Below are 24,177 nucleotides of genomic sequence, written 5' to 3' on the forward strand. Positions count from 1 at the left end.
TTCTATGCACAGAGGGAGATACTGCTTGCTTGGCAGTTGGAAAATGCAACAAACGAGGTTCACAGAAAGCAAACTGTCAGGACCTTGGTCATGACATCACACTGTGGGAGGGGTTTCAGCCTTATAGATGTCCCTGATGATTAATTTGAGAAAAAAATAAAGATTTCTCGCAGGACAGGGGTTATTGGCTACTGAATTGAATGAAGTTCAATCATTGATTACAGTTCCTCTTTAAAGGACATAGTCACCCCCCCACCCCCCTCCAAAAACAAAGATCTACTTACCCGAAGCTTCCTCCCGACCCTGGCAGCTGATATGTCCCTTGCCGCAGCTCCGGTGTCTTGGGGTCCCCTCCAGTGCAGATGCCGACCTCGCCAGGTCAGCATCTTCTGCGCGACCGCACTCTCACGCCGCTTACGATCGTGCTCATGTTGCCTGGAGCGGTCTGTGCAGAGGAGGACGGGGCGAGATCAGCATCTGCAACTGAGTGAACCACGGGACACCGGAGCTGCAGCGAGGGACGTTTCGGCTGCCAGGGGCTGGAGGAAGCTCCGGGTAAGTAGATCTTGATTTTTGTTTTTTTGGGGAGGTTCTTTAAGGTGACAGCTGCACTGCAGAGGAAGGTCTGAATACACAACCCCTTTGAATCGTAACTCAACAAACCTGCTCCTCAGAGAGGGAATGCTGCTGCAGCCCCCCTTCCAGAGACGCCTCATCCTCTCTGACATCCGTCAGTAACCTCTTACTGATCAGCTGCTGTTCTCTTCTCGCTTTTCGAAGAGCTAAACGTAAAAATATCAAATTACAGTTAGCGCTGCTTTACACAATAAATTATAATTAAAGCCTAATTTACTCAAACATTTGAGATATTTTTACATATTACACAAAGCAAGCTTAGAGCTTTACCCACTATATTGGGGGATTCAAATTTACCCATTAAAGCACACCTGAACTGAGAGGGATTTGGAGGCTGACATATTTGTTTCCTTTTACTGAATGCAAACTGCCTGGCTATCCTCTGCCTCTAATACTTTAAGCTATAGACTCTGAACAAGCATGCAAATCAGGTGTTCTTACTGAGGTCTGACTTGATTAGCCGCTTGCTTATTTCAGGTGTGTGATTCTGACGCGACTGATGCATAAAAGATCAGCAGAATGCCAGGCAACTGGTATTGTTTAAAAGGAAATAAACATGGCAGCCTTTATATCCTGTTCAGTTCAGGAGGGCTTTCATGTATGCAGTTTTATTTTAGTAGGCTATGAGCCCTTTAATGTACCCATATGGCTATTAGTTGATGATGAATCTCAGATCTGTAAGCACACTTCAGACCCCCTAGCAGGTGATGCACTGTGCACTAACGCTGGGTACACACGGTGCGTTCCCGCACTCGATTCCTGTCGATTCCCGGCCGCTCGATTATTTCCGACATGTCCGACTCGCGTTTCGATGGATTAATAGGTCGATTTGGCATACTTTACATGAAAATCATCGAAACAATCATCGAAACGCGATCGGAAATAATCGAGCAGCTGGGAATCGAGCAGGGCATCGAGTGCAGGAACGCACCGTGTGTACCCAGCTTTAGGAGCGGGATAGGGATGGTTAGAGAGAGCGAGAGAACAATGGACTCTGAGATGCTTCGTTATGCTGGGAATGAACAGGTCGAGTATACGCCGGAATCGAGCCAGCAGCTTGATGACGGCGCTTCCCCGCTCGTACCCGCAGATCGATTCACGCTCGTCCCCGCGGGCATTTCTTATCTTCCGTACATTTATTATTTTGTTCTCCCCGCCGGTATCGAGCGCAGAATCGATCCGGCGGGGTATCGGACAGGTCGGAAATTATCAATCGAGCCATCAGCGGCTAGATTGATAATTTCAAACGAACCGTGTATTTCCAGCATTAGTCTGAATCTCTCACCAGTGCAATAAGGAAGGGGGGGGGGGGGTTGAGAAAAGCTAAGGGGACCTGAGGCAAATGAAGCCAACACTGCTAGGGCGGATTAATCTGAGAGCAATGTGGAGATAAACTTAAAGGAATACTTAAGTCAAAATAAAAAAATGATTTTTACTCACCTGTGGCATCCCTCAGCCCCCTGAAGCTGTATGGTGCCCTCGCAGCCTGGCTTTGATCCTCCTGTCCCCGCCGGCGGCTACCTCCGGGTTCGGCGACAGCCGCCGACAGGCTGGGAACGCGAGTGATTCTCCTCGTTTCCAGCCGCTATATCACCCTCTATGCTGTATAGCAGCATAGAGGGTGATATAGTGGCTGGGAACGCGGAGAATCACTCGCATTCAGGGCTGTGGAGTCGGAGTCGTGGAGTCGGGCAATTTTGGGTGCCTGGAGTCGGAGTCGGGAAAAAATGCACCGACTCCTAATGAATTTGTAACTGTAATTAAAATAGAAAATATGATAAAATGTTCTATTTCTCAGATAATAGTCATTAAAAATAATGTATATATACAATATATATACAGTAATAGCTGTGCTTAGTCCACAAAAATGAAATAAACCAATCAAAATGAGTTACTTGTGCTGCTTCAATAAAGCAGTCCCCGTATTTTTAAGGTCAGATATACATATCTGATTGTGACTGTATATATGATGTGTACACAGGAATCTCTTATATATACTAAATAACATCTATGCTGTAAGTATAAAGCCTGATGTGTAGCTGTGTCACTAATAGAAATGGTCAATGAGATGGAAATCATTCTGCACTGATGCTGATTTATGCAAATGTATGCACTCCCTTTGCTGATGAAATCAAATAATTTGATATGTTGTTAAAATTTGGTTTGGTGACTACAAATTAAAGGGTACCTGAGATGGATGAAAAGAAGAGTGTTATACATACCTGGGGCTTCCTCCAGCCCCCTTCAGGCTAATCAGTCCCTCGCTGTCCTCCACCACCCGGATCTTCTGATATGAGTCCTGGTAATTCAGCCAGTCAGCGCAGCCGCATGCCGCTCCCACAGCCAGGAACATTCTGTACCTGCGCAATAGTGCTGCGCAGGTGTAGTACGCTCCTGGCGGCGGAGTGTGTGCATGCGCACTACGCCCGACTGGCTCAAGTACCTGGACTCATAGCAGAAGATCCAGGTGGTGGAGGAGGACAACGAGGGACTGATTATCCTGAAGGCGGCTGGAGGAAGCCCCAGGTATGTATAAAACTTTAATTTCATCTGTCTCAGGTTTACTTTGTTACACAGTAGTACTATACTCTACATATGCACTCCCCACAGAGCTGCAGGGAATCCACTGAGAATGCTGTGCACATTGAACACAGAGGTGTTGTCTGTCACCCATAAACCTTGTTCAGATTGTGCATGAAGAATGTGTAATAGAGGAAGAATCTCCTCATTCCCCTGCAGAGTACCTGCACATCATTCTTACATGTACCCACAGTTACATTGCCTAGGGCCTGATAGATGTTCTTTGTTCCGGTTTGTACCTTTTACAAGTACTCTTACCAAGGACTAGTTTTAGTCTAAAGGGAATAAATATAGTAGTCTACATATCCTTCTCACTTCAGTTGTCTTGTAAAATTCCTAAGCATTGGCAGTTAAGAGACGAATTTCATGTTACATACTTTTAATCAACAAAATTGTAATATGCAAATTAGAGGGGTCGGAGTCGAGGAGTCGGAGTCGGTGGAATTCTAAACTGAGGAGTCGGAGTCAGAGTCGGTGGATTTTTGGACCGACTCCACAGCCCTGCTCGCGTTCCCAGCCTGTCGGCGGCTGTCGCCGAACCCGGAAGTAGCCGCCGGCGGGGACAGGAGGATCAAAGCCAGGCTGCGAGGGCACCATACAGCTTCAGGGGGCTGAGGGATGCCACAGGTGAGTAAAAATCTTTTTTTTTATTTTGACTTAAGTATTCCTTTAACAAAATGAATGTACCATTGTTAACTGCACAGAGAAATGCATGCAGCAGTAAGTTATCAGAATGCACTGCTGTACAGCACATAACTGTTACCATGACACAGTGCGGTCTATGTACTGTCTGAATATCACATACTGAGAGGTGTGCCTGAAATCAGCACAGCATCATGACAGTGCGCCTAGGCTCTCAGGCTGGGTTCGCAATGTGAGACGCATTGCGTTCCATGTAAAAACAGGAACACAATATAACGGAAAAGTTGCACTGCACATTATGCGGCCGTTGTGTGGAATATAGTAAGGCACAGTCAATGGAAAATATGCTTCACTGCCACTGTGAATGTGCACGTTATGCGGTAATGCACTGCGTTAGGATACTGTAGTCCGTTGGATGGCAACGCACCGGATGCACTCTGAACATCGCATACAATTACTATCGCAGTGCAACTTTCTGTGTATAAATGCCACTGTTACGTCCAACTATGAACTAAGCCTTAGGCCTCATTCAGACTATACCCGCTGCCGTGTGCATTTTGGCGGCGTGTATAGTGTGCAACACGCAATAATGGTAGGAGGGCATAGACAGCCTTTCTACTGTTCCCATCATATGAGCTGTGCAGCAGAGCGATGCGCCATCGCACTGCTGCATGCATTTTTTGGGAATAGCAGCTCATATCCATTCACGGCGGAGCGATTATTGATGCGATTTTGCTATGCCCTGCACTGCATAGCAAAATCGCAAATGCTATCGCCGGGAAAAAAAAGGATTTTGCTTAATTGCAATCGCTAGCGTTTAGCGCTAACGCTAGCGATTGCAAGTGGAAAAGGGCCCTTAATGTTGGTGGCGGGGAAGGGTGAAGAAGTGGGAGGATTGCTAGGACACCGAGGGGTATAGTATTTATCAGGGCTGTGGAGTTGGTACAAAAAAAATCATCCGACTCTGAGGGCTCATTCACATAGCGTTCCGTGGGCGCTGCGGTTTTTGTAAAGTGCTTTTAATAAGTGCTTTTTCAGAGCGATTGCGTTTTTTCACTCCCTGACGCAATTCAGGAAGTGAACTCTTTGACACGGAAAAAAATACATACAATGTATTTAATCTTAAAAGTGCGAATGCAAATCGCTGCACAAAGCGATTTTGTGAGCGTTTTGCATTTTCCTATACCTTCCATTGAGGCAAAATCGCCTCAAAAATGGTCCAGGCACCGCTTTGCTGAACGCACAGCGCTGATATGAACCTTCTCATAGACATTCATTGCACAAGCGCTTTGGGGGCGATTTTAAGAACAGACTGCGCTTGAAAAAAGGCCGAAAATGCCTCTAGTGTGAATGAGCCCTGACTCTAAATTGCAGGTACCCAAAAAAGCTCAGATTCTGACTTCAGAAGTCTAGTCTTCTAATATTTATCAGGGCTGTGGAGTTGGTACAAAAATCATCCATCTTGAATTCCTCAGTTTATGAAACCACCAACTCCAGGTACCCAAAAATTGCTCTGACTCCACAGCCCTGGTATTTATGTGGGTTGTGAGACTAAGGGTGCGTACAGACATGCGACTATAGTCGTTTGAAACGATCGTTACCGACGGCATTGCCCGACGATCGTTTGTAAAAAGTGCACAAACGATCATTAAAACGACCGACCAACGAGATATGTCGTTGGTAAAGAACGATCCATTCTGCCAGATCTTTTCCAACGACCATCGTTCAAAAAGTAATGTCTGTACAACGATCGGTCGTTGATCGTTCGTTCTCAAAGCTTTGCACATGCTCAAACAGTTCTTTTTGACACTTGTGTTTGAAATCAGTTTATACATCATGTTGCGCACGCAACGCTCGTTCCAAGATCGTTCGTACACGAACGATGTTCAAAGTAGCCTTTCTTCAAACGATCATCGGCCGATACCTCCTTTAACATCGTTCGTCGTTCAGAACGAACGATCGTTATCGTATGTCTGTACGTACCCTTTGGCGAAGTTCACACTATGAGCTAACTATGTTGCTTAACACCCACTATTTGCGTCATTTTCCAGAAATTTGGAAACTGGTCCAGATTGGGAACCGGTCCACGGGCAGTAAAAGGTTGGGGACCCTTGCAGTTTCAGCACCAACCTGTCAGAAGGAGATCCTATCCTAGCAACCACCCTCTCACAGGCATACATGCAAAAGGGGTGCCAGGAAATTTGGGTGCAGGGTGAAGCCGAAAAATGTCTCACCCTACTATTGCAAATTTCCCAGCGGCGTTAATTGCTACTCTCCCTCCAGGCTACCAAGTACTCAAGGGTAAGATGCAAGTCGGCTGTCGGCTATTGCTAGCGGCTGAATTGCACTGTTTTTTTTTTTGTAATTAGCGCTCTGTCTTTAGCCGGCGACCAAATTACACTCTGATTGCCACTATAGCCATAATTCACATTACAGCTCATGTCCAGCACCCTTTTTGCCTGTCTCCCTCTCACAGGGCTTTCTAAATTTCCAGAGTATAACTAGGTAGGAAATAAAGATTTACCATAGGATCACATTCCAGCAGAAGACTGCTGCCTTCTAATAGCTAAATGCACCCGGACTGTGCCCTCACCCCCCTCTGACACACAACATAATAGCTTGACTGCTTCAAATCCCTCACATAACAATATATACATAGTGCCATCACCTGTTTCCCTTTCCCTTCGCTGTTCCCTTAATTCTTCTAATCCCAGCCGCCATTTCTTCACAGGGTTCTTCCATCGCCACATCCTGTATGTTGCACAGGCATGTAATCTCACTGACTCACTGATAGCTATACATATGTCTCTAATATCGTTCATAAAAAAAATACTCAAGTCCCTCTGAATTTATCTCACTGCTGCTGAGCCGGGGCTAGCAGTGTGAATTGTGTCTCCTGAACAGCATGTAAATGAGTGGGTTGGCAGCCATTTTGTTGAAGACCGTAGTTCCTAGCAGGCTACGGCGTCAGCTATTAAAAAAATGTCCCCTCCGCAGCGGACACTTTATTGCGGCAGAGGTGAGGCTCCAGCGCCCAAAGCGATGCTTATTAAACCATGTCTCTGACACTAGACTATCTTCTAACCAGATGCAAACTGTGAGAAAAGCACGTTTACAATGGGTCTTATATATTTGTTTTTTAAAGGGGAACTGAAATAGTGATGGGCTTCCGAGTAGGAAGCCACTCGAATTCGGAATTATGCTGGATACACACCATGCGTTTTCGCGTTCGATGCGGCCGTCGATTCGCGTCAATTTGATTATTTCCGAACGAATTTCGATGATTTTTAGGTCGAATGCCATGTAAAGTATGGCAAATCGACCTAACGATCCATCGAAGCTTGAATCGGACATGTCGGAAATAATCGAATCGACGCGAATCGACGGCCGCATCGAACGCGAAAACGCATGGTGTGTATCCAGCATTAAACACACCTGAGGCTTAATTGCCTCAGGTGCTCAGGTGTGCGCATGGGAGAGGCCACATTCATATCATGAAAGGCAGATGGCCGTGCGTACGGAAAGCAACGCTTATAAACGCTTGCCATCTGCGTTTCTATGCGTTGAGTGGCTGATCCCATTCACTGAAAGCGAATGGCTCAGCCGCGCATTTTGTTACAAAATGCGTGCAGCATGCGTTCACGGAACGCGTGCAGTGTGAACATCAGACAGTGCAGTCTATGCACTTTCTGATGTCGTGCGTGTCGGCCTCCTGCACGCGTTGCCGAAATCCTGACGGCAACGGGGCATTGTGAACGGGGCCAAACAGGGGGCTACTTACCCAGAAGTCCGCCGGCTTCTATGCGTCTCAATTCACTCACATGTGACTTATGGGACGCGTTGCAAGACTCACTACCGCACTTCCTCCTTCCGACTTGAAGGAGGAAGTGTGGTAGCGAGTCTTGGAATGCTTCCCATAGGTCGCGTGCGAGTTAATTGAGACGCATAGAAGCCGACGGACTTCTGGGTAAGTAACCCCCTGTCTCCTGCACGCACACCTGAGACATGTAAGCCTCATCACTAAACTGAAGGGAGAGTGATATTGTGGCTGCCATATTTATCTTCTTTTAAACAAGACCAGTTGCCTGGCTGTCCTGCTGATCTATTTGGCTACAATAGTGTCTCAATCACAACAGAAACAAGCATGCTGCTAATCTTGTCAGATCTGACAATAATGTCAGAAACAACTGATCTGCTGCATGCTTGTTTAGGGGCTATGGCTAAAACAAATGGAAATCATTACTTGCCATTCTATCTGTATAAAGAAAGACACACTTTTGTGTGTGTAATAATGGAACAGAATAATCAAAGAATTTTCAATAAACTTGCAAAAGAAGTCAACAAATTCTATGAATCATTGTACCCTTTTTCTTATGGTGGGAGCTGGCCAATACAAAACAGGCATTTAAAGGCATCTGAGCTCCTGGGTGCTCCTAATGGTGCTCATACATGGTACAGATAAAAACATTTGATTTTCCCTTTTATTCGAGCAAAATAATCGAATCAAATGAAAGTTGAAAAGAATCTTTTCTTTCAGTCAAGCAAAACAAACAATTGTCCTGTTTTTTCAATAATTATCCGATAGGACATGTTGGAAAAAACCTTATATTCAATCTAACGGAATGATCGAACGAAATTACAGTATCTAATTGAAAAAAAATTGTACCATGTGTGGGCACCATTAGTGCAGAAATTAACTGCCAGAGCATGCGACCTGGCATGATGCCACCTGGGACTCCCTGATTGGTGCAGCTGTTGCTATGGCTACCAGTGTGGTCATTTCCTGTTTACTTCTTGCTGTGCCTTTGAGGTGAGTAGCTGCTCATTTGGGGTGTCTGATGGGGGTTATGGCTGGAAATTGATGGTATTTACATTTCAAAGTGTACCTGAACCCTGAATGTTGTTGTTTTTTTTAATAAAAAAAATAGGTATAGGTACTACTCTGTTACATGATAAGCTCCATAAGTTCCCCCTCTACTGCCTGCTGCTGCTTTCTGCCTGCTCTCTCTCTCTCTGTAACATTTAGGCCTCATTCACACTTGCAGAATGCTAGCGATTTTGCTAGAGTTTTGCTCTGGCGTTTTTGGCGATTAATGCCAAAAATCGCAATTCACACTTGGGATGATTTTCGGCGATAGCGATTAGCGTTTCTGTAGCACTAAACGCAATCGCCGGAAAATCGCCTGAAAATGGTGCAGGATACAAATGTTTTTTGAGCGATTTGTGTGAATCGCAGGCGATTAACGCAAATCGCCCAAGTGAGAATGAGCTCATAGGTTTCTATTGCACTAGTGCTTTCAAAAGCGATAGCGCTTGAGCGTTTTGCCGAAATCGCTGGCAAAACGCTCAGGTGTGAACTGGGGCCTTATTGGTCACTATGGCTGTACATGTCATATGAGGAACCTCTAATACAGTGATGGCAAACCTTTCAGAGGCCGAGTGCCCAAACTGCGACCCAACATCGACTTATCACTGAGCACCAATGGGGGGGTTGCCGAAAAATGGTCATGGCCATGACATTGTATGGGCGGAGCTAACGTAATGATGTAACAGCGAGGCATAAGAAAACAGTATTTCCGCCGTTATGAGGTGAAACGAGGATTTGCATCATGGGTGTGCAGGAACTGTGTGATGCTATTTATTAGTATACCCGCCGGCCGCCGTAACCCCAAAGCAGCAAATATAGCCAACTATGACCATTAAATAATAAATGCAGCAACAGTTACCCCAGACACCAGAAAAAAAAATGCAATATGGGTAACATTTCAGCAGAAAATAATGCAGTGGGCAACATTTTAGCAGAAAATAATGCAGTGGGCAACATTTTAGCAGAAAATAATGCAGTGGGCCACATTTCAACAGAAAATAAACGCAGTGGGCCACATTTCAGCAGAAAATAAATGCAGTGGGCAACATTTCTTTTGAAAATAAACGCAGTGGGCCACATTTCATCAGAAAATAAACGCAGTGGGCCACATTTCATCAGAAAATAAACGCAGTGGGCCACATTTCAGCAGAAAATAAACGCAGTGGGCCACATTTCAGCAGAAAATAAACGCAGTGGGCCACTGTAATGATCCGCTCAGCTGTCTGCACAGACAGACAGCTGTTTGACCATTCCTTAATCTGAGGGCTGCAGGTCTCTGGAAAAGAGACCTGTCTTTACTTTGTAAGTCTAGTAGATGCCGCGGCCAGTTCATGCAGGACATAGCGCAGCAGCTGCTCTAATAGCTTCTGCAGGTTAGGATTATCTCCTGAAGTTGATTGGTTTCAGCAATTTGTGTTTATGTGTTTATCAGCATGATTAGAGTGGAGAGTGGCAGTTGGTGGGGGCGGAGTCTGTGTCAGGTCTTCTGGGCCTATAGGCTCTAGATATGTAAATACATCAGTTCTCCTTCTCCACTTCCACTCAACAGCAATACACTCCTCTCCCTGCACCTCCCTCCAATCAATAAAAAGATAGAGGCAGCCCAGCCCGCCCCCACAAGTTCAAGGCAGCAGCAGAAACCTGTGTTTGAGGCGCGTACTCACGCCATACTGCAGCAAATGACGGGTCCATCAGACACTCCCGCTGGGCGGGCGTTCTGCCAATAGTAGCACGTGTGTACACGCTGTTGGGCAGACTGATAAGACGGATCCGCTCTGTCAGAAACAGTCTCATCAGTCTGCCGACAGCGTGTACACACGTGCTACTGTTGGCAGAATGTCCGCCCAGCGGCAGTGGCGTTCCTACCATTGGGCGCAGGCGGGCGTGGCGCCCCAGGTGACTGACAGCCAGGGGGGTGTCGCCAAAACCCTCCATAGTTGCAGACATATCTCCCCCCCTCCCTCACCTGGGTCCCCTCCTTCTGCCTCTCTTCCTCTCCAAAATGACAGCGGGGGCAGTGGGCAGCAAGCAGGCAGGGCGGGCGGAAAATACTTACTTCACTTCCGCGTTCCAGCTGCTAGAACGCTGCGTCGCCGTCACGTGACTCTTCTGCGCCTCCAATGCTGACCCAACGGCGATCGAGGGAAAACTTCCGCATGGACGGCTCGACGGGAATCGACAGGAACGATTGATTTCGGATGGAAATCGATCGTTCTGTCAGCGTTTGCGTAACGTGTACTGCCTACCCTCTCTCCTGTGTGTGCGTGTGTTGTACTGCCATGTGTGTACTGCTTGTGAGTGTACTGCCTGCCCTCTCTCCTGTGTGTGTGTTGTACTGCCAAGTGTGTACTGCTTGTGAGTGTGCTGCCCGCCCACTCTCCTTTGTGTGTGTGTACTGTCTGCCCGTGTGTGTGTGTGTGTGTGTGTACTGCCATGTGTATATTGCTTGTGAGTGTACTGCCTGCCCTCTCTCCTGTGTGCGTGTGTTGTACTGCCTGCCCTCTCTCCTGTGTGTGTGTGTTGTACTGCCTGCCCTCTCTCCTGTGTGTGCGTGTGTTGTACTGCTGTGTGTGTAATGCTTGTGAGGTACTGTCTGCCCTCTCTCCTGTGTGTGTGTACTGCCTGCCCTCTCTCCTGTGTATGCGTGTGTTGCACTGCCATCAGAGGCGGACTTAGAGTATGCGGGGCCTGGGGCGAGTGTCACATGCAGGGCCTAGAGCCAAAAGTGTAGGCCATATACCCAGGGGCGGCGCCAGGGGGGTGCAAGGGGGTGCTCGAGCACCCCCTAGAATTGTCCAAGCACCCCCAAAGCACCCCCACCCCCTGGAGTGAACTGACTTCAGGCGTCTAAAAGACGCCAAGTCAGTTCACACAGCGGCAGCACGGAGCAGCAGGCAGGGCTACGGTAAGATGGCCTCCCAGAGCCCTGTTCTGCAGACTTCTGCAGTGCATGGCTTCGGGTGGCCATTTTCCCGTAGCCCTGCTCTCTGCATGCAGGCAGGAAGTCTCGTCGTGACGTCGGGAAGGAAGAGGATCGTGGGCGCGCGGGCGCTGCGCGCCACAAGGAGGTCGGGACAGGAGGTCGGGAAAGAAGGTCTGGCAAGAAGGTCTGGCTGTAGGTGAGTAAATGGCAGGGGCGTGGCAATAGGGGTTGCAGAGGTTGCGACCGCATCGGGGCCCTTGGGCCAGAGGGGCCCTCGAAGGGCGCTCCCTCAACTACAGTTTTAGCTCTCTATTGGTCCTGTGCTGGTAATAATCACTTCTATAGATACTTTGAATAGTGGTAATCATTAACAAACTGTTCCCCATCCCCTTCTTGCATCTCTGACACTGTAGTTGCCATTGGCAGGTTTTGGTGCGCCATATCAATTGTTATGTATAGAGTACATGGGGAGGGGGATTGGGGAATTGTAGAACTTGCATCAGGGCCCACAACTCCTTAGCTACGCCACTGGTAAATGGGTTTTTCTTTTCTTTTTCAGGTGATGCTGATTGTGCATATTGGGGCCATATCTGCTACGGATTGTGCATATTGGGGTCATATCTGCTACGGATTGTGCATATTGGGGTCATGTCTGCTACGGATTGTGCATATTGGGGTCATGTCTGCTACGGATTGTGCATATTGGGGTCATGTCTGCTACGGATTGTGCATATTGTGGTCATTTCTGCTACGGATTGTGCATATTGGGGTCATTTCTGCTACCGATTGTGCATATTGTGGTCATTTCTGCTACGGATTGTGCATATTGGGGTCATTTCTGCTACCGATTGTGCATATTGGGGTCATTTCTGCTACCGATTGTGCATATTGGGGTCATTTCTGCTACCGATTGTGCATATTGGGGTCATTTCTGCTACCGATTGTGCATATTGGGGTCATTTCTGCTACCGATTGTGCATATTGGGGTCATTTCTGCTACCGATTGTGCATATTGGGGTCATTTCTGCTACCGATTGTGCATATTGGGGTCATTTCTGCTACCGATTGTGCATATTGGGGCCATATCTGATAACGATTGTGCATATTGGGGCCATATCTGATAACGATTGTGCATATTGGGGCCATATCTGATAACGATTGTGCATATTGGGGCCATATCTGATAACGATTGTGCATATTGGGGCCATATCTGATAACGATTGTGCATATTGGGGCCATATCTGATAACGATTGTGCATATTGGGGCCATATCTGATAACGATTGTGCATATTGGGGCCATATCTGATAACGATTGTGCATATTGGGGCCATATCTGATAACGATTGTGCATATTGGGGCCATATCTTATAACGATTGTGCATATTGGGGCCATATCTGATAACGATTGTGCATATTGGGGTCATTGGACGTGTTTTTTGTTAAAATCTGCTCACATTACGTGTATTTTCTTGAGAAAACCTGCACAATTATGTGAATTTTCTGGGAAAAGGGTCACCAAAACTTGGGCCCTCTGTCTTTGCGTTGCACTTTTAAAGGGAACCCGAGGTGAGAATAATATTGAGGCTGCCATATTTATCTCCTTTTAAGTAATACCAGCTGCCTGGCTGCCGTGTTGGTCCTCTGCCTCTAATTCTTTCAACCATAGACCCTGAACAAGCATGCAGCAGGTCAGGGGTTTCTGACAATATTGTCAGAACTGACAAGATTAGCTGCATGCTTGTTTCTGGTGTAATTCAGTTCACTACTACAGCCAAATAGATCAGCAGGGCTGCCAGGCAACTAGAATTGTTTAAAAGGAAATAAATATGGCAGCCACCATATCACTCTCACCCTGGGTTCACTTTAAATTACAGTTAGCCCCGCCCTCATCCGGTCATGACCACGCCCATTTTTTCGCCGCGGCGCGCTTCGCGCGCCGCAGGTTGTAGCCACACCCATTTTTTGCCGTCAGCTCCCCCAGAAATTGGTCCAGCACCTGCATAGCACCCCCTAAAAAAAATTCCTGGAGCCGCCACTGCATATACCGTATCGCCACATTCATGGGCTTGTCTGCCTTTAATGCAGTATTCCTTATTATTATTGTTTGAAAACAATTATGTCAGGTAAAGGCCACTAAGCCAACCAATATAAAAACAAACATTTGCATGGTGGTTTTAAGTGCGGGGGTGGGGGAGCTCATGCTTCAATTAATTTGGAAATTCTAAGGTTCACGTTTCACAAAATTCACATTGCGCAGAAAAAGTGGGATCAGCGCATCACTAGGCCACCTCTGAATGGCCTCAGCTCAGAGATGCGCTGAGCCCTCCCCCCAGAGACTACAAACGCACCTTGAACCCAAACAGAGGCTCTGCATATACACCAAAGAAAAACTAACAAGTGGGAGCAGCTGACCAGAATTAAATCAAACATAGCAAAGAAATGCATATGCATAGCCTGGGCGCGCTACCAGTAAAATTAAGAATTGCGCAGAAAAAAACTGGTAGCGCGCCCAGGCTATGCATATGCATAGGTAGGATTTAGTTAGTGTTAGGTCCCCTCCCATGGAGGAAAGACTTCTTCGACAGTGGGAGGGACGAGTACCTAACAAATTGCATGCAAGGTGTTAGTGGAAACTAACATCCTCCAAGTGGTAGACAGGTTGTATGTGTGCTCATTGTGTATTTGTATCCCATGAGTGGGGTCTGCACTTTTTTGCAGGTAAGCATTCATCTGTTTTTAAGTAGCGCTGTTCATTTCTTTGCTATGTTTGATTTAATTCTGGTCAGCTGCTCCCACTTGTTAGTTTTTCTTTGGTGTATATGCAGAGCCTCTGTTTGGGTTCAAGGTGCGTTTGTAGTCTCTGGGGGGGCTCAGCGCATCTCTGAGCTGAGGCCATTCAGAGGCGGCCTGGTGATGCGCTGATCCCACTTTTTCTGCGCAATTCTTCATTTTACTGGTAGCGCGCCCAGGCTATGCATATGCATAGGTAGGATTTAGTTAGTGTTAGGTCCCCTCCCATGGAGGAAAGACTTCTTCGACAGTGGGAGGGACGAGTACCTAACAAATTGCATGCAAGGTGTTAGTGGAAACTAACATCCTCCAAGTGGTAGAGACAGGTTGTATGTGTGCTCATTGTGTATTTGTATCCCATGAGTGGGGTCTGCACTTTTTTGCAGGTAAGCATTCATCTGTTTTTAAGTAGCGCTGTTCATTTCTTTGCTATACAAAATTCACATTGTTGTAGTAACTTTTGTCTTGCAAAATTCAGCAAATTCAGCAATCATGAGGCCCCCAACATGACCAACTCAGCAATCATGAGGCCCCCAACAAGACAAATTCAGCAATCATGAGGCCCCCAACAAGACAAATTCAGCAATCATGAGGCCCCCAACAAGACAAATTCAGCAGTCATGAGGCACATAAATAGACAGCATTTCACATAAATAGGCAGAATGCCCCCTTAATATGGTAGACACCTCTCACCTGGCAGCAGTTCCCCAAATACACTCAATCTGACAGCAGTGGTTCCCCAAAAATAGATAGCCCCAGGTCTATAGGTGTCCCCAGGATAGGTGGTCAGCTGTATAGATGTCCCCAGAACAAGTAGCCAGGGGTAGAGATGTCCCGAGAACAGGTAACAAGGGGTATATGTGCCCAGTATATGTAGTCAGGGTTATATGTCCCCAGTATATGTAGCCAGGGGTATATGTGCCCAGTATATGAAGCCAGAGGTATATGTGCCCAGTATATGTAGCCAGGGGTATATGTCCCCAGTATATGTAGTCAGGGGTATATGTGCCCAGTATATGTAGGCAGGGGTATATGTGCCCAGTATATGTAGGCAGGGGTATATGTGCCCAGTATAAGTAGGCAGGGGTATATGTCTCCAGTATATGTCCCAGTATATGTAGGCAGGGGTATATGTCCCACAATAGGTAGCCAGGTGTATATGTCCCCAGTATATGTAGCCAGTGGTATATTTGCCCAGTATATTAAGTCAGGGGTATATGTGCCCAGTATATGTAGCCAGGGGTATATATGTCCAGTATATGTAGCCAGGGGTATATGTGCCCAGTATATGTAGCCAGGGGTATATGTCCCCAGTATATGTAGGAAGGGGTATATGTGCGCAGTATAAGTAGCCAGGGGTATATATGCCCAGTATATGTAGCCAGGGGTATATGTGCCCAGTATATGTAGCCAGGGGTATATGTGCCCAGTATATGTAGCCAGGGGTATATGTGCCCAGTATATGTAGTAAAGGGTATATGTCCCCAGTATACGTAGGCAGGGGTATATGTGCCCAGTATATGTAGGCAGGGGTATATGTGCCCAGTATATGTAGCCAGGGGTATATGTCCCCAGTATATGTAGGAAGGGGTATATGTGTGCAGTATAAGTAGCCAGGGGTATATATGCCCAGTATATGTAGCCAGGGGTATATGTCCCCAGTATATGTAGGCAGGGGTATATGTGCGCAGTATATGTAGCCAGGGGTATATGTGCCCAGTATATGTAGCCAGGGGTATATGTGCCCAGTATATGTAGCCAGGGGTATATGTGCCCAGTATACAGTATGTAGCCAGGGGTATATGTGCCCAGTATATGTAGTAAGGGGTATATGTCCCCAGTATACGTAGGCAGGGGTATATGTGCCCAGTATATGTAGGCAGGGGTATATGTGCCCAGTATATGTAGCCAGGAGTATATGTGCCCAGCATACTGTATGTAGCCAGGTGTATATGTCCCCAGTATATGTAGTCAGGGGTATATGTGCCCAGTATATGTAGTCAGGGGTATATGTGCCCAATATATGTAGCCCATCGGTATATGTGCCCAGTATATGTAGCCAGGGGTATATGTGCCCAGTGTATGTAGCCAGGTGTATATATGCCCAGTATATGTAGTCGGGGGTATATGTCCCAGAATAGGCAGCCAGGTGTGCCCCCAGCAGGAGGGGAGCAGCGCAGAGAAGAGGGAGAGCTGTGAGCAGCGGTATAGAAGGGGAGCCATCTCCCCCCCCCCCCCTTCCCTCACCTTAGTGCTCTCCCTCCCTCGCTCCCCAGTCCGAACTAATGTGGGGTGGCTGGCAGTGGGCGCTGCTCTCCTCCAGCTGGCCGCATGGGCACACGGCCGGGGGGGGGGGGGGCGGGGCGGGGACAGCGGGCGGTCAAGTGGTGCGGGCCTCTTCAAGCGCGGGGCCTGGGGCGTTTGCGCCAGTTGCCCCGGCCAAAGGCTGGCTCTGACTGCCATGTGTGTACTGCTTGTGAGTGTACTGCTTGCCATCTCTCCTGTGTGTGTACTGACTGGCCTCTCTCCTATGTGTGTGTGCGTGTGTTGTACTGCCATGTGTGTGTGTACTGCCTGCACTCTCTTCTGTGTGTGTACTGACCAGTGGTGAGCCGTAATTTCACAAAGGCGAAGTTTTGCATAGAAATTTGCATTAATGCATCGTAATCATAATGCGAAATTTCAGGCAAAATAGTAATTAATTTCATATGTAAAAGTAATATTTCAAAATTTCACGTAATTTTTTGCATAATTTTCATGCAATTTCATTACTTATGCGGTTAATAGCAAAACCCTCATACATGCTATTGCTACAAAAATGGCTACATATGTTAACCTCCCTGGCGGTAAGCCCGTGCTGAGCACGGGCTATGCCGCCGGGAGGCACCGCTCAGGCCCCGCTGGGCCGATTTGTATAATTTTTTTTTTGCTGCACGCAGCTAGCACAGTGCCCGATCGCCGCCGCTACCCGCCGATCCACCGCTATACGCGTCGCCGCAGCCGCCCCCCCCCCCCAGACCCCGTGCGCTGCCTGGCCAATCAGTGCCAGGCAGCGCTGTGGGGTGGATCGAAGTCCCCTTTGACGTCACGACGTCGATGACGTCGGTGACGTCATCCCGCCCCATCGCCATGGCGACGGGGGAAGCCCTCCAGGAGATCCCTTTCTTTGAACGGGATCTCCTGATCTCCGATCGCCGGCGGCGATCGGAGGGGCTGGGGGGATGCCGCTGAGCATCGGCTATCATGTTTTTTTTTTAAAAACGTATTTGCTGCCCCCTGGCGGATTTTGACAAACCGCCAGGAGGGTTAAAGGAGTTATCAGGCATTTACTAGTAAAAATAAGTGCTACTTACCCAGGGCTTCGTCCAGCCCCAAGCTCCCAGCATGTCCCTCGCCGCAGCTCTCCCCGCAGCCGTTTGCGCGTGTCTGCCTCCCGGCAGAACTACTGCGCCTGTGTAATTGACAGCGCCGCTGACATCCAGGTCGGCCTGACATCATCACCGCGGACCGGGAGGCAGAGGCGGCGAACGGCTGTCGGGAGAGCTGCGGCGAGGGACATGCTGGGAGCTTGGGGCTGGACGAATCCCCAGGTAAGTAGCCCTTATTTTACTAGTAAATGCCTGATACCTCCTTAAAGAGGAACTCCAGTGAAAATAATGTAGTAAAAAAAGTGCTTCATTTTTTACCATAATTATGTATAAATGATTTAGTCAGTGTTTGCTCATTGTAAAATCTTTCCTCTCCCCGATTTACATTCTGACATTTATTACATGGTGACATTTTTACTGTGGGCAGGTTATGTAGCTGCTCCTAGCTGTTTTGGCTGTTAGAGACAGCTGTAAACAGCTTATTCCTGTCTGTGAACCTTGTTACATTGTGGCAGTTTGCCCAGAGTACCGCGGTAATCAGAGCTTCTTGTGGAAGGGGTTTCAGCACAAAATCAGTCATACAACGCCCCCTGATGGTCTGTTTGTGAAAAGCATCATATTTCTCATGTAAAAGGGGGTATCAGCTACTGATTGGGATAAAGTTCAATTCTAGGTTGGAGTTTCTCTTTAAACAATTAAAAAAAAGAAAACATTGTAGTTTTTGAGAAAACTGATTTTAAATATGCAAAGAAGAACGGTCATTTTTTTAGTTTAAAAAACCATTTTTGCTTTGCATTTTTAAAATCGATTTTCTCAAAAACTACAAGGTGGGAAATTCTTTTTTTGACTAGTACGGTAGTACCCACTATTCTCCATAACATATGTAGCAATTTTTGGTGTCACTACCATGTATTGGGGCTTTGCTATTCACTGGCAAAGTCAGCACGAAATTACGCAAAAATTATGCAAAATTTTAGGCGAAATTATGATTAAATCAATTAAATTTACAAATTGTAATTACGTATAAGCAAAAAAGCAAAACTGTACGTGAAATTTCCCTTCCCTCCAATCAGCGGGGAGGGAAGGGAGGCAGGCGGGGAGCGGCGACGTAGAGGAGGCGGGGGAGAGATGAGACTGACACATCCAGATGTAAACAGCCGGCTAGCGATGTCGCAAGCACGGCGTATGATTTATGGGGACAGCAGAGCACAGGGGGGGCCTGAGGGGGACGCTGCATAACAACAGAGGCTGGGCATTATATTGCACGGATTTGATTTATGGGGGCACAGCAGAGCGCAGGGGGCCTAGGGGGGCACTGTATAGCAACAGAGGCTGGGCATTATATGCAGACCTAGCCTCTGTGTGCTATTAGGATTCTTAGAACCCATACTAAAATTGGTTGAAATATAGTCAGACCAACGGTCGTTCAACGACACTATGTGACCATGAAAGACCAACTTCAGTCCACCGTTATACACATATGAATGACACAAGAAAGATGAAAATGTGATAAATTACACAAATGAGCTAAATGGTTAAACGATCGCTTTGTGTACAAACGTCTTCAGCTACAACCGACTGCCGGGAAGTGATGTTGAAAAATGCCCCAAGACAATTGAAGAAACGTAATAAATGTGTGGGTGGAAATAATAAAGGCCAATACATGGGCTGCTTTATCATCCTCAGGGTCCTTGCACACCGAGGTGGTGCGGTAATCTTACCGTACCCCACCACCATGCAATGAAAGTCTATTGAGAGAACGCTGCAACGCAACGGAAGTGACGAATTCGCCACATCCCTGACGCAGGTCAAAAACCACGTTAGCGCTGCGGCGATGCGGCCCGGAAGTCATGTTAGTCTATGGCAGGGGTAGGGAACCTATGGCTCGGGAGCCAGATGTGGCTCTTTTGATTGATACATCTGGCTCACATACAAATCAGTAGGGGTCTATTCACTAATCTACACTACTCAAGCAACGCAGCTAAGTGTGGCAGTGCAAGTATTTTCAAAGTAGGCACGCTACTGCTGTAGCATGCACTTCTAACTTACTTGTGCTCCCCTCCAAATGAACAGCTGCTTCAATTGTCCCACCCTGGACCCCATCAGGTCCAGTGACTTTGTAGGACGAGATCCCCGCACTTTGATTGGCCCAATAGGCTGCCTATCACTCGACAGGCAGCCTATTGGGCCAAAGTGTGGGGAACTCGTCCTACAAAGTGAATCAACTACCAAGTCAGCTAGCTAATTGTACAAGCTGTTAGTCGGTATTTCTCCTGTCTGGCTCTCGGGGAAATTGCTGATGTTGCCGAAACCCAAGAGAAGCTGAAGACATGTCTGACACTTCTACTTCCCGGCGGATCAACTGTATACACATCACGATGGCAACAGGGACCTGAGCCATCTGCTGAGCATGCGCACTGTCCCAGTTTGAAACATATTGTATGGCTCTCATGGAAATATATTTTAAAATATATGGCGTTTATGGCTCTCTCAGCCAAAAAGGTTCCTGACTCCTGGTCTATGGCAACACTTGGATTTGTAAAATTTCAGCACCATGACGTTGCGCCGTGCATGCGCGGAAGCGTATTTTAACAATATGCTTTCTTGCACTTCCGCAAACCCAAAACAGGACAAGCACGCGTCACTTCCTGCTTGGCCGTTGGGCAGACAGGGAACACTGCGCAATAGTGTTAGATGTATTCTAAACGATTAATAATAAACCTTTTTGAAATATAACATTAAGGAACGACCGTTCTTAGTAGAAATGTGCGGAAAATCCCGCGCCTGTGTTCTTTGGTCGCACTACTACGCAGGCAATACTTTCACGCATGTGCTTTAAAGAGACTCCGTAACAAAAATTGCATCCTGTTTTTTATCATCCTACAAGTTCCAAAAGCTATTCTAATGTGTTCTGGCTTACTGCAGCACGTTCTACTATCACCATCTCTGTAATAAATCAACTTATCTCTCTCTTGTCAGACTTGTCAGCCTGTGTCTGGAAGGCTGCCAAGTTCTTCAGTGTTGTGGTTCTGTGATGCATCTCCTCCCTCCAGGCCCCTCTCTGCACACTGCCTGTGTATTATTTAGATTAGGGCAGCTTCTCTCTTATCTTTTACAAGCTGGATAAATCCTCCTCTGAGCTGGCTGGGCTTGCCTTTCACATACTGAGGAATTACATACAGGCAGAGCTGTCTGCACTCTGCAGGAAGAAACAGCCTGACACTTTAGTGGAAGATAGCTGCAGGGGGAAAGAAACACACAAATGATCTCTTGAGATTCAAAAGAAAGGGTGTATACAGCCTGCTTGTGTATGAATGTATTTTCTATGTGTGGACATACTGTACATCAACCTACTTCCTGTTTTGGTGGCCATTTTGTTTGTTTATAAACAAACTTTTTAAAACTGTTTTTAACCACTTTTAATGCGGCGAGGAGCGGCGAAATTGTGACAGAGGGTAATAGGAGATGTCCCCTAACGCAGTGTTTCTCAACATTTTGTTGGTATGTACCCCTTTTAAAACCCTGTACTCACCAGGTACCCCCTAGCATAGTAAACACTATCACAAGTACCCCTCGACAAATATATATTTTTTCGTAGTATATGATAATTGGTTCTAAACTCATTCCAAGCATTTTCTATTGCTTTTAATTAACTAAAATACTAATTTGGGGTTGTTTATATAGGATTTATCATTTTCTAAAACTCTAAGTTTGTTATTCTTGGTTAAGTATATCAAGCCTGAGTACCCCCTGGAACCATCAGAAGTACCCCCTGGGGTACGCGTACCACACGTTGAGAACCTAGGCCCTAACGCACTGGTATGTTTACTTTTCTGCGATTTTAACAATACAGATTCTCTTTAATGCAATTAAAATGAAGGCGGCGGCAATTTAACAGATGAAGCCGCCGCCTTCGTCTGTTCTTCGTCTTCTTCTCCCACTTTGCCCTCCTCTGGCTTCTATACAATGCTGGCAGCCTGCGGGGACATGCGTTTCCCCCCAGAGTCGTTCGTCGCGGAAGGGAATCCTGTTTGTTTTCTTGCGACGAACGACTCTGGGGGGAAACGCATGTCCCCGCAGGCTGCCAGCATTGTATAGAAGCCAGAGGAGGGCAAAGGGGGAGAAGAAGACGAAGAACAGACGAAGGCGGCGGCTTCATCTGTTACATTGCCGCCGCCTTCATTTTAATTGCATTAAGTAACAGTTCCGGCCACTTGAAATACATATTAGTTCCCATTAACACTGTTATTGTTATGTGCCGTATCAATGTAATTAGCGCCACCTGCGGCGCTTCCATTCACACAGCACTACGTTAACTAAGCATGAATGAAATTCGCTACAACAGCGCCACCTGCCGGATGCGCCCGGCTAACGGATAAGTACCAAAAAAACAACGTTGCTGCCCCCTGGCGGATTTTGATAAACCGCCAGGAGGGTTATGGACCAGAGACTGCTGGTACCAAAAAAAGGGTCTTACTGATGTCAGAACCACCACTGTTGCCGTTCTCCCCTCGGTAAAGCCCACTCGCTCTGCCGTCACTGAGGTCACTATGTGAGATGGTCAGGAGCCAATTTCATTGTCTCCTGACCCTGTGATCAATGTATCTCTCTCTTGTCAGACTTGTCAGCCTGTGTCTGGAAGGCTGCCAAGTTCTTCAGTGTTGTGGTTCTGTGATGCATCTCCCCCCTCCTGACCCCTCTATGCACACTGCCTGTGTATAATGATCTCTTGAGATACAAAAGGAAGGATGTATACAGCCTGCTTGTGTATGGATGTATTTTCTATGTGTGGACATACTGTACATCAACCTACTTCCTGTTTTGGTGGCCATTTTGTTTGTTTATAAACAAACTTTTTAAAACTGTTTTTAACCACTTTTAATGCGGCGAGGAGCGGCGAAATTGTGACAGAGGGTAATAGGAGATGTCCCCTAACACACTGGTATGTTTACTTTTGTGCGATTTTAACAATACAGATTCTCTTTAATAAAAATGATCGTTCTACGTCAGTTAATTATTTGTACACATATACAACGATAACAGACCATTGGTCAAACGATTCCAACAGGTTCGATCATGGCCGACTCCCGATATCAGTCATTTCATTGGGTTGTTGATGGTCAGTCGCTGTTGGTTGCTGCCTATAAATCGGTCAAAACCTCGTTAATCGGTTGTTTTATTAGGCTTATGACCAATTTTATATAATGTGTGTACGTAGCTTTATCCGAAAACTGTAGGAGGAAAAGCGAATAGAAAAACAGGGCGGAATAACGATAAGCTAAAAAATCATATATTGGCTTTATTCTGCACAACATAATAACAATATTTCTTGCCTAAATAATAATTAACCACTTTACCACCAGGGGCGTAGAAACGCGCTCCCGCTCGTGTTCCCACGCTCGTGCATGCCGCCGCCCGCTCGCCCGGAGATCAATGAACGGGAAGAACCATTCCCGTTCGTTGATCTCATCCCCCCAGCAATGATCGGCTGCTTCTATAAGAAGCAGCGCGATCATTGTGATTTTCCCAGCCTCATTGTGCTTCATTTAAGCGTACTTCTGGACGCTTACAGGTCGCATGAACAAAAAATTACTGTGGCCATCTTGTGGCCAAATAGTAAAACTACATCCAAAAACATTTTTCATAAATAAATACTTAGTTTTACATTATAAATTAACTCATTACCTTCCACACGCCCCAATGTTTTATATTTTTTTGTAATAAGAAAAAAAAATTACAATTAAAAAAAATATATACATAGTTACCTTAGGGACTGAACTCTTTAAATATTTATGTCAAGACGGTATAACACTGTTACTTAAAGAGAACCTGTACTGAGTAAAATTATTTAAAATAAACACATGAGGGAACTTCAAATGAACATTACATAGTCACCTTGCCATCAGTTCCTCTCAGAAGCTCACCATTTTCTTCTTACAGTGATCCCTTCCAGTTCTGACAACATTTTGTCAGAACTGAAATATATCAGTTGCTGTCAGTTATATATCAGTTGCTGTCAGTTACAGCTGAGAGGAGAACTGATGTGTCCATGTTTCCCTATGGCTCAAGTGGGCGATGTTACAGTTTAACAGTGTGCTGACCAGGAAGCTGTTAGGGGGTAATAGCCATTTTCAAAATGGAGGACAGAGAATTCCCTTGATCACAGTGGACAAACAGGATGCAGGAGAGGAAAAATAGATTGAGGAGTAGACTACACAGGAGGTAAGTATGACTTGTGTATGTTTATTTTGACTTTTAATGTTCAGTTCAGGTTTTCTTTAAAGAGTAACTGTCAGGCTGCAGAAGCTAATTTAAACCTCTATTCTCCTGTGTTAAACAGTTTAGAAGGAAGCCAAAAATGCATTAGTGA

General features: G+C 46.4%; 1 protein-coding gene across 1 annotated transcript in view; it reads right to left on the reverse strand.

Moving 5' to 3' along the window:
• Positions 1-6,857, reverse strand: part of TMCO6 (transmembrane and coiled-coil domains 6) — a 52,653-nt gene extending 45,796 nt beyond the window's left edge. The window contains exons 1-2 of the mRNA XM_068277810.1: positions 6,527-6,857; positions 664-782 (exon numbers count right to left, since the gene is read on the reverse strand). Coding sequence (XP_068133911.1) covers positions 664-782; positions 6,527-6,680 — 273 coding nt within the window. The 5' untranslated portion in view covers positions 6,681-6,857. The remainder of the gene's footprint in view (positions 1-663; positions 783-6,526) is intronic.
• Between the last annotated feature and the right edge of the window lie 17,320 nt (positions 6,858-24,177).

Source organism: Hyperolius riggenbachi, chromosome 3 (assembly GCF_040937935.1).
Source record: "Hyperolius riggenbachi isolate aHypRig1 chromosome 3, aHypRig1.pri, whole genome shotgun sequence".
NCBI classification, from domain to species: domain Eukaryota; kingdom Metazoa; phylum Chordata; class Amphibia; order Anura; family Hyperoliidae; genus Hyperolius; species Hyperolius riggenbachi.